Genomic DNA, 15,324 nt, shown 5'->3' on the forward strand with positions numbered 1-15,324 from the left:
CAACCTCAATGAAGACCACGATATAAATTTTGGAACTTCCAGGGGAATTTTGTAAAATCCCGAAAATTTCAATTGCAACTACCAGACCGAATAGCTTACGCGTGCGAAGCCGAGGGTAAAAGCTAGTTAGAAATAAATTTGATTAATTTTGAACTCGTATGCATAAAATGTTACTCGACATAAGTGTCACTTCTATATTGTTTATTTGTCGTAATCTTTCAGTACTGTCAAATCGTTTTTGCTCCCGCGATAACGATGTATGCTCATTAGCATAGCTACTCAATGCTCTGCTCAGTGTTTCCTATAAAACTTGGCGCATGTGTCACAACAAGAATACCTGGTAGTTCTACGTTTGTGCAAGACCGCGACGATGGCGGGAAAATTTACATTACTAGCTGTTTGGTAAAAAAATTTTTTTTTACGTGCGACCTGCCCTAGCTTCGCACTCGTGCTACTTTGAAAAAAAAACCGGCCAAGAGCGTGTCGAACACGCCCGAAATAGGGTTCCGTAGCCATTACGAAAAAATTAAGTACTTAATATTTTTCTAAGGATTTCGTATTTTGTTTTGTTTTTCGTAGGTACAAATGTCACGCCGATGTCACTCGTCGAGTTTGTTAATTTTATAATTTGACATTTAAGTATGACTATGACTGTAAAGTTATAAATTATAATATTATCTATTACTTAGAATATTTTTTTTTCGATTTAGCCTACAAGTTTATTACTGGGCTAGGCACCTAATTAATGATTCTATAAAGGAACAGCTGTCTGTCTAAGAAAAGAAATAAATAAAACCGGCCAAGAGCGTGTCGGACACGCCCAAAATAGGGTTCCGTAGCCATTACGAAAAAATTAAGTAATAATTTTCTAAGGATTTCGTATTTTGTACGGAATATTCCAAGTTTAGGTATATTTTATACCTAAGGCTGCTATTCTGTTACACTACTAATAATTCTCAAGAAAACTTAACTGTTATAGTTTTCCTTGTACCATCCTGATTTTTTTTTTAAATTTCCACCCACCGCTTCAGATTTTAGAGGGGGGGCGCTCGATTTTAATGAAAATTTGCCCTTTAAAGTTGAATATTTTGCAAACAGATCACTGAATCGAAAAATAGTTTTAGCAACCCTTAAAGTTTTAAAAGACCTATCCAACGATACCCCACACTACAAGGTTGGATGAAAAAAAAAACACCCCCACTTTACGTCTATGGGAGGTACGCTAAAAATATTTTTTAGATTTTTTTATTGTACCATTTTGTTGGCATAGTTTACATATATATTCGTGTAAAATTACAGCTTTCTAGCATCGATAGTCCCTGAGCAAAGCGGACAGACAGACAGACAGACAGACATGGCGAAATTATAAGGGTTCCGTTTTTGCCATTTTGGCTACGGAACCCTAAAAAAACAAAGTCAAGTAACTTTACGCTTTTTACCTTTCTTTCCCTAAAAATACCCCCGCACGATGCCGGGGAACGTCGCTAATTAAATTTATTACTAATCATCCAGACCATAAAGTATCTGCATGCCTAATTTTAACTAAATCTGTCGATCCATTATTGTGTGATTGAATAATAAACACACACTTAGATCTTCAAAACTTTACTACCTATTTATATATTAGTACATTATAAATCATAAACTTATCGCGAAAATTTATTTAACCAATAATGAAAACTACTAAAATGCATTGCTTTAGTTTAAAAGATAAAGGAACGGTATAAAGCGATACTCTTTGTTTGTTTTTTTTTCTAAAAAAAATATATAATAGGTAGGTAGGTATAATTTGAAAAAATATATATTAAAAGATGTACATTACTTTGTTTCATCAGTGGTGATCTTTATACCCGGTGTTTTGTCATTATAATTCTATATTCCAAACAAATTGGATTTGATAGTATCTAATAATAACGGCGTTTTAAATTATGTACTTAGAGATTCCTTCTTAAGTGTTTTAACCCCCGACGCAAAAAGAGGGGTGTTATAATAAGTTTTACCGCTATGTGTGTCTGTCTGTGGCACCGTAGCTCTTAAACGGGTAGACCGATTTGAATGCGATTTCTTTTATTTGAAATCAGGTTTTCTAGCGATGGTTCTTAGATAGGTTTCATCAAAATCGGTTTAGCCATTTTTGAGATATTGAACTTTGAAGTGACAAAGTCGCAGGTTATCCAACTTTTTGTTGGCTTGGTTATATTTTCTGAGTATGATTATTATCTTTATGTTTTGTCTTGCGTTTAAGTTATATTTCCAACAACTTAGACCACTACCTATCTAATGGTACATTTGTGTGCTCGAGACCACTTTACCCAAAAATGTGTCAACCCAAGTCTCCGCTGTCCGTATTATTTTTTCGGCGGTTTCTGTCACCAACACTGTCTGAAATTTTACTAGATATTTTCGTTTTCCAGGACGTTGGCGTTGGTGAACGCAGAGTGTAAGCATGGGAGTAAATTTCCCAGTGACTTCTTGCTGGGTGCTTCGACTGCTGCCTACCAAATCGAAGGTGGATGGAATGCGGATGGTAAGCCCTGCTATAGATCTTGACCTGTCATCAAAGCTCGAAATCGAAACCAACGGTGGTAGATTTTTTCTGACATACATAAGTGCTTGTTATAGCCTAAAATGAATAAAGATATTATGACTTTGACAACCAGCCATTATAGCCAGTATTTTAGTTACAGTCAGCAGCAGAAATAGATTAGCAGTTGCGGTGTCCGAAATTATCTAAACACTCTCTATTACCTTGGCAGTAGAGTCGTGTGTAGATCATTTTGAACACCGTAACCGCTCACCCACTTCTGCTGCTGACTGTATTATCGTTTGGTATACCTACTTTTATTTTTGTACCGGTTATGTCCTGGATTCTATTACAATTCTCTCAACTATGAATTAAAGCTAGCAAAACGAAACAAAGGTTAACTGGAAGAGATCCCTTTAAGAGATAAGTTCGCCTTTGTACATCTCTTTCTTATGTTAATTGTAATTTTCATAAGTTGTATGTACAATAAAGAGTTACAATACAATATAGAGTTAGGTGCAATACAATACGAAGTAATATTGTACCACAGAATAAGTAATACTGCCCCCCTAAGCCAAAAGGCGCTCCTTAAATTTTGGCTTAGGAGGGCAGAATAGTACCTAGGTACAAATGTCACGCCGATGTCACTCGTCAAATTTGTTAATTTTATAATTTGACCCTTAAGTATGACTATGACTGTAAAGTTATAAATTATACTTAGAATATTTTTTTTTCGATTTAGCCTACAAGTTTATTACTGGGCTAGGCACCTAATTAATGATTCTATCAAGGAACAGTTGTCTGTCTAAGAAAATAAATAAAAAAACCGGCCAAGAGCGTTTCGGACACGCCCAAAATAGGGTTCCGTAGCCATTACGAAAAAATTAAGTAATATTTTTCTAAGGATTTCGTATTTTGTACGGAATATTCCAAGTTTAGGTATATTTTATACCTTAGGCTGCTATTTACTCTTAAACTACTAATACTTCTCAAGCAAACTTAGCCGTTATACCTTGTAAGTTTGATATACTTACTACCATCCTGAATTTTTTTAATTTTTCCACCCACTGGTTTAGATTTTAGGAGGGGGGGGGACGCCCGATTTAAATGAAAATTTGCATTCTAAAGTTGAATATTTCGCAAACAGATCACTGAATCGAAAAATCGTCTTAGCAAACAACTAATACTTTTAAAAGACCTATCCAACGATACCCCACACCCCCCGGTTAGACCTCACACCCCGGGTTAGATGAGAAAAAAAAATCACCCCCACTTTACGTCTATGGGAGGCACGCTAAAAAATTTTTAATTTTTTGTTGTATCATTTTGTTGGCATAGCTTATATATCCGTGCAAAATTACAGCTTTCTAGCATTGATAGTCCCTGAGCAAAGCCGCGGACGGATAGACAGACTGACAGACAGACAGATATGGCGAAACTATAAGGGTTCCGTTTTTGCCATTTTGGCTCCGGAACCCTAAAAAACACGCTAAGACGATAAGAAACGCATTTCATTCAGACGATAAGAACCCAGCCTTTATGTAATTAAATAACGGAAATGAGGATGTAAATAGTTAGGTACTGTTACAATACTGGAAAAACTACCTACTTAGGTAACATTAGTAACCATTATTGCTACCAATTAATTAGAAGCACGCCCACCTAGCCTTGACAAAACGTGCTTATGTAGGTAATTCCTAGTCATTAATTTATTGTGATAATGAACATCAACTACACGTCTTTCCCGGTGCTTTATCTCCACAGTTTCCATTGCATGGTCTAGTTACTTGTATGAATAACATTCGCGTATGATAAAGTACTTACAAAAACATTTTTAATACAAGCTTTTTTAGCTGACTGTACTTTTTGTTGACTGTACTTGTATTGTCACTCGAACTACATTTGCATACCAAATTTCAAGACGATGCCATTAACCGTTGAAGAGTTCCGTGCTGTGGAGGCGATCGTGGCCGGACTACCAGGATGTTACTACCAGATTACTTATTGTGTTGTCACGCAATTTACAAAAGTATACCAAATTTCAAGTCAATCCAACTACTGGAAGCTGGTTGAATTTAACTTGCAAGATTTTATCACAGACAGACAGACAGACAACGGGACAGGAGAAACTAAATAAAAGCTTGTACAAATGACATCCAGTGCCCTATCACAGACGAAAAAAAAACCTGTGTTAAGGTTTTAAGAACTCTCAACATTTTCTCGGCTTGTACCTATGATCCAATATTTTTGACAAACAATAAAAACAAACATAAAAATAAAGTAACAAGCGTTACCTGACTGCCCGAAGGAGGATTATGTTTTTCGAGCGTATCTATATTTTAATGTATGTATATGTATGTCTATTTCTGTTGTCCTCTCTACAGCCTAAACGGCTGGACGGTTTTCAACATTTGAGGTATCATTCGATTTTGAACAGGTCCCGTCTTTTGAACCAAACTCAAAAATATTGGATCAAACTCATATTTAACAAAAAAAGCGGTCCAAAGTATGAAACTTTGAAGTGTATTTTTTTTTATAAAATGTAACTAAGTTTGAGCCGAAATAACAAAACAGCGGTCCATTATTTTTTCATTTTTGCTTCTAGCACTTTCTACAGAAGTTAGAGGGTTTGCTCACTTTTTAGTACTTTGGATTTTAGAATACTCTCTAACATACATAAAAACAAATCGGAGCCGGACAGTCGGGTGCCTTTCCTTGTTAGCAGAGTTCTAGACTTGTGTAGGTTCTAACAATCGACCCTCTCACACCTTTTAGAAAGTATATACAAATGAGGCCAAGGGTACACCTACTGCCTAAGTCACTGGTTGCGCTATTGACCTAGGGTCCTTGAAAAGCTCTAGAATTATAACTGTTCAAAAATACCTATATATATTCATATAATAAATATATTATGGATGTGAATTCCGCTTCCTAAAAATTCGCATTAGGAAAGGAGCGATAACCGCTTGAGTGGGCCAATTTTGCGATACCTACAATTTTTGTGAGGAACTAGCGAATTATTGACTGTTTTTCTTATTTTTCTAGGTAAAGGGCAGTCTATGTGGGATTGGTATTTGCACCAACAACCGGACTTAGTCTCCGATCACACCAACGGCGATGTTGCTGCTGACTCCTACCACTTGTACAAGCAAGACGTAGCATTACTCAAAGAAATGGGCGCCAAAAGTTACAGATTCTCGCTATCTTGGACTAGGATTCTACCAAACGGCACAGCGGACTACATAAATCCCTACGGCATCATTTATTACAACAACCTGATCAACGAACTGCTGGCAAACGACATTGTACCCTTCGTGACAATATATCATTGGGATTTGCCTATTGGTTTCAGCAACCAAGGAGGTTGGTTGACAGATGAGATTGTAGATAAGTACGCGGACTACGCAAGAGTTGTCTTTGCTGCATTCGGGGATAGAGTCAAACATTGGATCACTGTTAACGAACCAAACATACACTGCACTTTTGCCTATGGTTATGGACTACAACCTCCGCTCGTGAAGTCACCCGCCACAGGCTATTATGATTGCGGGAGAAACTTGCTCTTGGCTCATGCTAAAGCGTATCATATTTATAATAAAGAGTTTAGAGTGCTTCAAAGGGGTAAAATTGGCATCACCGTGGATCATGATTGGCCTATGGCGGCGTCTGATTCGATAGACGACATCGATGCAACTGAGGATTATCAAGCTTTCCATGTACGTACATTATTATTACCAATGTTATACGTAAGGAAGGTGACACTTTAGGGGCGAAATTTCTACTTCGCTCGGTTTTATAAAAAAATCCACATAAATTTGTAAGTACCACACGGCACACGGCGACTCAAAATGAGTTGTAGGTATACCCCAGTCACCTAACTCCTTCGCTCTAAGTAAAATCAACATTAATTCAAATAAGCATTTTTTTTCCTTTCAAAATTAAGTCAGGTAATTTGCAAATATATTCTTCAATAATCCACCAAAATTTATCACCACGCCAGTAAAATTTTACCAGTATCTTTAATAATTCTGTAAAAATCAGGCGAAATTGCTATACCTAAGCCTATTTACATCATAATTTACTAGTTTTATTTATGTTTTTTGTAACATATGTACCTAAAATCCACTTTTTTTTTAAAGGAACTAAAAAAAGGCTTTATAATTTCTAAAGTTAAAAATTAAAAAATTATTACGATAATGGCATAATGGAAATCCGAGGGAGAGGCCTTTGCCCAGCAGTGGGACATAGAAAATGGCTAACAAAAAAAAAATGGCATAAAAGTATAGGTTTAGGAATGTCTTTTTAACGTGCCTTGCTTGAGACTTTGTAAGTAAGTACTTATTTTTGCTGCTATATCGGTTTAGCAAAATAAGTAATTACCAATCATATCTGTTGTTGGATTTTAAATGATAATTATTTAAAATCCAATTTCTTGATAATTATGTGACTTAAAAAATATATTTTTTTTTTCCTAATACATAAATTGGACGTATTACGAAATAATCACATTAGTGGTTTTTTTTTAATTTCCTGTTAGATAATATGAAGGGTCCATGGAAAGAACATGCCTAGTCTCCTTTTTTTAAAATTGAGATTTTAATCTCAAAATGTAGAGCTCACAAAGTACGTTATGACTTAGTTACCACTGAATTAAATAATCTTAAAACAACATAAAATCTATTTTTTTATCTTTTTTAATAAATGGTAACCATAGTAATTGTTCGTGATGACTAACTTTCAAACCGCTATAACTAAAAAGTTGCTTAGGTGACTAGACACGTTCTTTCCGTGGACCCTTCATATAATATTGGTGGATTCAGCTTGCGGGTCTAAAAACTGAATTATTCAAACATATTTTGAAAGTAAATTTACTGATAACATTTTTTCTCAAAAAAATCACCTTTTTTAGGGTAGGTGCAATTTTTTTTTCATCTTCCGGAACCAAATTTTGGTGTATTCGAAAATATAGGTTCTTAAAATTACACGTAAAATAATATCGAATTATTTCCAAAAAAACTGTAGAATGACCAGACTAGTAGGTACACATTGTATGAAACTAGAATTCTTCTTAAATAAAAAACCCTTCTAAAATACCTACTTATCCTATATTTATGTAGGTTAGGGAGGGCACCCGGATATACAGCCCCAGGCCCTCCACAGTAGAGGTTTAAAGTAAAATTTCGACAGATCAGGAACTTTTCAGTTTTACTCGGTCCTTTTTCGCCTTCGCTCCTTCGTTGCCCCAACCAACGCTTCTAAATGCGGCCCTGACAGAAACACTTGCAAGTTTGAGCATATATAATGGCAATTTTATTTTCGCAGCTGGGACAATATCTGGACCCGATATTTCGAGGAGACTATCCTCATCGTATGGTCGATAGAGTGGCAGCAGCAAGTTTGAGACAAGGCTACAACAGCTCCCGGCTCCGTTCGTTCACAGAAGAACAGAAAGACTTCATCAAAGGAACAACTGACTTCGTCGGGATAAACCACTATTCTAGCAACTACGTCTATAGGAATGCGTCAGTAGTTGGAATGTACGAGGTGCCTTCGTTTGATGATGATGCTGGTTACGCCACATTTACTAATCCGTCGTGGCCAGAGAGCGCTTCACCTTCAATGGCTGTAAGTAATTTCACTATTTATAAATACCTAAGAGCCTGTTGCCCGCGACTTTGCGTAGAATTAGTTTGTACCCATCGCTATGCCGAGGGAACTATATGCAATTTTCTAGGACCAAAACTTTCCTACGTCCTTCTCCGGGGGACTCAAAACAACAAATCTGTATACCGAATTTCATCTAAATCGGTTCAGACGTGATGAGGTAACTAGCAAACAGACTTACAAACTTTCTCATTTATAATACTAATGGGATACCTCACTGTACGCGTAACTATAGAACACCTTTGAAATAACCAACTTAAAAAAAGACCCCAGATTTGTCAATAATTTTTCTTATTTTAGACCCAACACGAAAATTGTCATTTCGTTTTTTTTTTCTATTTAATTTTAACAATGACACAGTGTATACATGAACACATTTTTTCGCCAGTTTGTTGGCGAAAAGAAACACTCAAACACAATGAAAACAATGAAAAAATATGATAAATTATATATATATATATATAGAAATAGGGGGGTACTTATTCAACTTGATTGATACTATGCGATAGTGGGTACATTTGTGGGTTATGTCTATAATAACTTATTACATAGACATATTATCAGATAGATATTCTTATAGTGGTTAGAGAACCTGACTACGAAGCTTGAGGACCCGGGTTCGATTCCCGGCCGGTGATTTCAAAATTGAATAAGTATATACCTAGTAATATTTTTTTTATCTAAGCGTCGTTGGTGTCGGGGGACCGCTAAGGTGTTAACTAAAGTAAAACTAACGTACCTACATATGTTGTATTTTTTAAAGTACCTTAGCGGTCCCCCGACACCGACGACGCTTAGATTAAAAAAAAAATACTAGGTAAGTACTTATGCTAAATTAACCTGGGCTAATTTTGCGGGAAATCAGCATAGGTAGTCTTCGCAGATGAAGTCGCGGGCAACAGCTAGGTAGTGCATAATTATGTTTTACTTTTTAGTTGTCTCTTTTGGTAGCGTTTTTTGTCAGCGTTTCTTTTCGGGAGTTTTTTTTTATTTTTGCTGGCGTTTATTAAATTTTCAATGTACATAGGTAAGTTCTTTATTAATTTGTTATACTTTAATTTTTTATATATATTTTTTAAGTGTACTTGTGTGTTGGATATCCTGGATGCAGCATCAGCTCATCGTGTTGCCACGATTGCATTGTATGTAGAATCAAACACTGATCAAAAGGAATCCAAACACTACATATGTGCTATTATTTTTATAGAGTGTAAGTACTAGAGTGTGCTCGATATCCTGGCTGCAGCATCAGCTCATCTTGTTGCCACCATTGCATTGCATGTAGAATCAAATACTCACCTAAACGAATCCAAGCACGATATATGTATCTGCTATGGTTTTATCAAGAGTGTACCTACTAGTGTCCTGGCTGCAGCATCAGGCCGAGAATTCCATAATCTTGCATAGTTACAAAGCATACATGGGTGTTTCAAATTTTAGGTCTCAAATATGTTTGAAAGTAAAGTAAATACCTATTATGCGTCTAAGACTCCTACCACAGCGAACAAAAGAGCTGATGATCTTGAAACGGCTAATCTTTTTTTGATAAAACATGTTTAAGAACCATCGCTAGAAAACCTGCATTAAAATAAAAAAACGCATTCAAATCGATCCACCCGTTTAAGAGCTACGGTGCCACAGACAGACAGACAGACACACACGCACAGACACACATAGCGGTCAAACTTAAACACCCCTCTTTTGCGTCGGGGGTTAAAATAAAATAGAAATACAGATACATAGAGAGAAGCACAACGGCGAGCTTATCCCTAAAAAGTGATGTCTTCCAGCTAACCTAGTTTAGGAAAGCAGAAGTATTCAAAACCTCCGCAAAGAAACGCCAGATCCGATAAATGTTTTGATCTTTCCCACAGGCCTACGCACCAGGATTCTACGATTTGTTGCTCTACATAAAAGAAGCTTACGGCAATCCAGAACTATACATTACTGAAAATGGTTTCTCTGAGACGTTATCGGAAGACCTGTACGATGATCTGAAAGTGGACTATCTGAGGACCTACTTGGACGCGCTGTTGGACGCAAAAGCCGCTGGATCTAACGTGCAGGGGTATTTCTTCTGGTCTCTACTGGACACGTTCGAGTGGACATTCGGATACGAGTAAGTACCTCCTATATTATATACAAGGAGCGGAATTTCTCATAGCAAAAATCAAACATCAAAGGGATTGAACATAAGTTTTATCGACTATTCCAGTTATCGATGTTATCGAATCGACTCTACGCTTGTTATCGCTTTTAACATTATTCTGTAACATTTGACCTCTTTTATAAGGGACTTTCATCTCCATATTCATCATCATCATCATCATGTCAGCCGAAAGACGTCCACTGCTGGACATAGGCCTCCCCCAAGGCACTCCACTCAGACCGGTCTTGTGCTTTCCGCATCCACCGCGATCCCGCGATCTTAACCAAGTCGTCGCTCCATCTTGTTGGAGGCCTACCGACAGCTCGTCTCCCGGTCCGCGGACGCCATTCGAGAACCTTCTGGCCCCATCGGCCATCCGTCCTGCGAGCAATGTGCCCCGCCCACTGCCACTTTAGTTTCGCAATTCTTCGGGCTATGTCGGTAACCTTAGTTCTACTGCGGATATCATCATTTCTAATTCTATCCCGCAGAGAAACCCCGAGCATAGCCCTCTCCATAGCCCTCTGAGTGACTTTGAGTTTTCTCATGAGGCCCATCGTTAGCGCCCACGTCTCAGATCCGTATGTCATCACTGGCAACACACACTGGTCAAAGACTTTTGACTTCAAACACTGCGGTAATTTGGACGAAAAGACACTGCGAAGCTTCCCGAACGCTGCCCAGCCGAGTCGGATTCGACGAGTGATCCATCTCCATATTAAAATAAAATTAATCGCGTCAACGTCACATATTATGACATTTATGTCGCTTGAGTTTTTCTCAGTCATTCCCGGGTTATTAAAATGGTTAATCCAAAAAGAAAAACGATTGACAAATAAATAAAAAACACCCCTTACTTTACAAGGAAGATTCTTCAACGATATACTGCTCTAAATCTAAAGTTAATTTGAAGCAGCTCAAGCTCTTTTTATTTTAATTGTAGGGGCATTTTTAGATATAGTTTACTTTTTAATTTAGTTTATAAAATTTACCTAGTATTATTTCTGCGGAGGAAAAAGTGCTATTTTAAAAGTACATACTATTTTCTGTTTTATTAATTACTGAAATATTTATCGATAGTCGATAACACTTATGTTCAATTCCTTTGACATTTGATTGTTGCTATGAGAAATTCCGCTCCTTGATTATATCAACACTGAGCGTTTTAACCGCTTCATTTATCTGTTCACATTTTTTACGAATTGGCTGTATATTTTGATGTTGTTTCCGATTATTTGTTAGAGTTCCTGTATTTCTACCAGAATAACTAAAAAACTGTGTCAAAATATTCGGCCATTGTTACAGAAAAGTATCCAAAAAAATGGGACGGTTGAAACGCTCTAATAAATGCCCTGGCTACGACGAAACTCGAAACTAGAAGTTCGTGTCGTGCGGTCTCTCTGACACTAATACTATTTAATACGAGAGCGAAAGGGACCGCACGACACGAACTTCGAATTTCGAGTTTCGTAGTAGCCCTGTAGGACTACAATACAGAATAATAATATCGGCATAATAATACAGGCCTTGTCAATAAATTAAGCTTGGATTACAAACAATCGTTCGCAACATGCTTCGTCATTAAAATTTCAATATCTCAATAACGGCTGAACCGATTTTGATGAAACATGTCTAAGAACTATCGCTAGAAAACCCGATTTCAAATTAAAAAAAACCGCTTTCAAATCAGTCCACACGCTTAAGAGCTACGGTGCCACAGATAGACACACATAGCGGTCAAACTTATAACACCCTCTTTTCTCACCCCCCTTGCCAGCCCTTTGAGAGACTGATATAGGCTCGTTTTTTAAAGATCCCTAAGCTGTACCGCTCCGGAAACACTGTCCCAGGAAGCTGAATAGTCTTCTAGTTCTAGTGTTGTATAAATATTTTTTACTGTTGCAGAATTAGATTCGGGCTTCACCAAGTGGACATAGACGACCCGGCCCGCCCGCGGACCCCACGTAAATCAGCTCTGGTCTACAAGGAGATTATTCGATCGGGCGTCATAGATTACAACTATAATCCAGATCCTTACCTACGAACAAAAGTGAAAATAAACTGTACCTACAATAATATATGTAACAAATAGTATATATGTAGTTAAGAGTACTGAATTGATTGTTTGATTTCAATTCGTAATCTCAAGCAGGAAACGACAAGTAAAAGCGGAATGGCATCCCGAAATCATCATTGAAAAAATGCTTTAATTATAGGTAGGTATGTGTAATGGTGATTTTATAATATAAATGCAAATAAAATAATTTTTAATGATACAAGGTAACCGTGTTTTTCGACTCCCAATTTGCCAGAATATATTACATTATATAACACTATAATTTTGAATGCACATAATTTATCTATTTGGCTCACAATAATTATAGAAAAAAAACTGGCAAAAAATGTAAAGCCTTGTCATTGAATTTAATAAAATACATTTATTTATGTTCATATGGTTTTATTCAGTACTTGCTAACAAGTAACGATCAAGAGTAATATAATTTCTTATCACAATGTAGAATCCTTAATTCTAGAAATATTTGTATTTTCTAATAAACATATACTCGTAACATTGTCCTTCAAACACTTGGCAAGTTACTTATTCACACTTGCAATTGCAATGAACAATTGATCAGTCAAATGAAACGAAAAAGTAAGTACTATACCCTATTATTGTATATCCCATTTATGTGTTAAAATGTTTGTAATATGGCAACCATATTTGTATTCATTAGTATCCCAGACACTTGGAGCAACACGGGCTTCCTCCCAGATATTCACCTTTTTCTTACTTGTTGTACTGATTAATATGCACATTAAGAGCAAAATATGGAAAAAACTACGCATAAAATGACTCTTACATTAAACAATGTCCAGCATATATCTTGAAAATAAATAAACATATTACTTGTATACCTATTTTTTTTATCAAATTCTGTTTACTATTTTATTTTCAGAGCAGTCCAGTTTTTTTATCACAGAATTCAACATTTTAGTCTCACCAGTAGTGCAGTCAAGGTCAAAGACAATTTTACACTTTAGTACCTTGTCACTGTATGCCATCTGTCAATTTTATACAAATGTTAAATCATTAAATGATAATGACAAGGTAGTAGCGTAAAGGATACCTTTTTGGGCTTGACTGTATCATAATTAAAATTCTACAAACAGTTTATCTTTCACATCAACTTAACTATTCAGCCTTTCTTTATTGACACATCCTTACAGACTTTTGCTGCACAGCTCCTGGGATTCATACAAGGGTCAAGATGGATCATCATCAGAGTCAAGATCTGACGAGTCATCAGACGAATCAGAACTGGAGTCTGAAGACGATGATGAATCAGTCTCTTCATCGCTGTCCTCCTCATAAATATCATTGTTTTTGTTTAATCCTAACAAAGACATTGATGCCATGCGAACAGCCATCTCATTCTCCATTACTTCCGTTTCTTCTTGCTGTACCATATCAGCAGCAGCTTCTAACTCCTCCAAGTCCAAGTCCAGATCTCCTTTCACTATTTCAATGTTGGTAACATTGTTAAAAAGTTCCGTAAATTCTTCAGTTCTACATTTTTGTAGAAACACCAAATAGTCTTTTATGTAGAGTTGGTTGAGAATGTAGCGAGCATCATTGCTTGTGTTGAACATTTGATGGATCTCTATCATGCATTTTATAATTAGCTTCTTGCCTTTACGGAACATAGATGCAACATCATTTTTTACTTTGTGGCAGAGTTCAAAATTTCTGAAAATTGGATAAACAAGTGCTCTACGGTAACAGGCAATTAATACCTGTTTCATGTCTTTGAATGAGCAGAACCAGCTCAGGGTAGAAGACAGCTTATTTATGGTCCAGCTTGACTCTACATTACTGTCATTTAGAGTTGTTCTCTTATCATAACAGTATCCGAACAAAATGTCTATTAGACCAAGCAAAACTTGTTTGTGTTCATTCTTACTGAAAAGATAGTGTTTGTTTGGTAATTCCTTCAAAACAGCTACTTCTTCTTCATTAAAATCAGCATCTTTGTTAAACTCAGGATCATTCCAATGCATCTTGGCTGCCAGGTAAGGAGCAATTAATTCCTCATCAAAGAAATCAGCTAAATAATGATCAGAGGAGAATTTACTATCCTCATATTCTATGCGTAAACCATTCCGCTCCTCTTTTGGTACTCTCTCAGGCACTTTAAGCTCAAATATTTGGGGGAATTCACTGCCAATCTCATGGAATTCAACAGTCACTTTGTCAGCAAAACCATAAGCATAACTGTTTCCATTATCATTCTCACTGCTGTCCTCTATAGTAATGCCATCTTCTTCAAGGCTTTCTACCAAATTAGGATTAAGATTGGGAATATCGCGAGGAGCCAAAAGGCTAGTGATCATGTCGAGATTTTCGAAATGTTCAGCGGGATTTTCTTTGTCAAAAGTTAAATTAAAATCACCTGAATCGCAAGTGTAAGATCCTTTAGAGCGTTCATTCTCGATGATCCTACCCGGGAGGCGTAGTCGCAGGAAATAAGGGCTTGATACGAACAGGAAATTCTCGCCGTCAACATCTATTTCTGTGTCGCCGATGTTTGTGTAAGGTGCGTGCACGTTGATATACACGTGGTTCTCGTCCTGGGTCAACTTGAACCGTGGAGTCAACATTTTGGCATCAATTCGTTCACACGAAAACCCAATAGTCACTTCAGCTTATTATATGAGGAAGTTTATGAGCATTATTGGATTTTACAGCAGAAAAACCAAAACACCAAAGCACGATTATTTTTGACTGTAGTGAACTTAGTGAAGTGACGTGACAGCTGACAGCAGTGACAGTGACAGTTGAGATGGATGAGAATATTGAAGTTTGTTTTGTTGTTTCTTAGCAACAATAGACCTCTAAGATTTTGTTGATTCTGTCTGTTGGGGCTGAGGAACTCGTAGAGCTAAGAACTGTCCAACGCCAGGGCAATTGCGCTGCTAAATGAATTTT

At 36.8% G+C, this 15,324-nt stretch overlaps 2 protein-coding genes across 2 annotated transcripts; one reads left to right on the forward strand and one right to left on the reverse strand.

The window, feature by feature from the left end:
* Positions 1 to 284: 284 nt before the first annotated feature.
* On the forward strand, positions 285 to 12,786 carry LOC141442257 (myrosinase 1-like). Its single transcript, XM_074107193.1, has 6 exons — positions 285 to 402; positions 2,415 to 2,527; positions 5,570 to 6,240; positions 7,847 to 8,149; positions 10,063 to 10,307; positions 12,243 to 12,786. The coding sequence occupies exons 1-6, from the start codon at positions 371 to 373 to the stop codon at positions 12,427 to 12,429; spliced, it is 1,551 nt and encodes a 516-aa protein (XP_073963294.1). The 5' UTR covers positions 285 to 370; the 3' UTR covers positions 12,430 to 12,786.
* Positions 12,787 to 12,823: 37 nt separating this feature from the next.
* Positions 12,824 to 15,155, reverse strand: LOC141442258 (protein SHQ1 homolog). The gene has a single exon (XM_074107194.1). It carries the CDS (start codon positions 14,994 to 14,996, stop codon positions 13,602 to 13,604), a length of 1,395 nt encoding a protein of 464 aa, XP_073963295.1. The 5' UTR covers positions 14,997 to 15,155; the 3' UTR covers positions 12,824 to 13,601.
* Between the last annotated feature and the right edge of the window lie 169 nt (positions 15,156 to 15,324).

Source organism: Choristoneura fumiferana, chromosome 25 (genome assembly GCF_025370935.1).
Source record: "Choristoneura fumiferana chromosome 25, NRCan_CFum_1, whole genome shotgun sequence".
Taxonomy (NCBI): Eukaryota; Metazoa; Arthropoda; class Insecta; order Lepidoptera; family Tortricidae; genus Choristoneura; species Choristoneura fumiferana.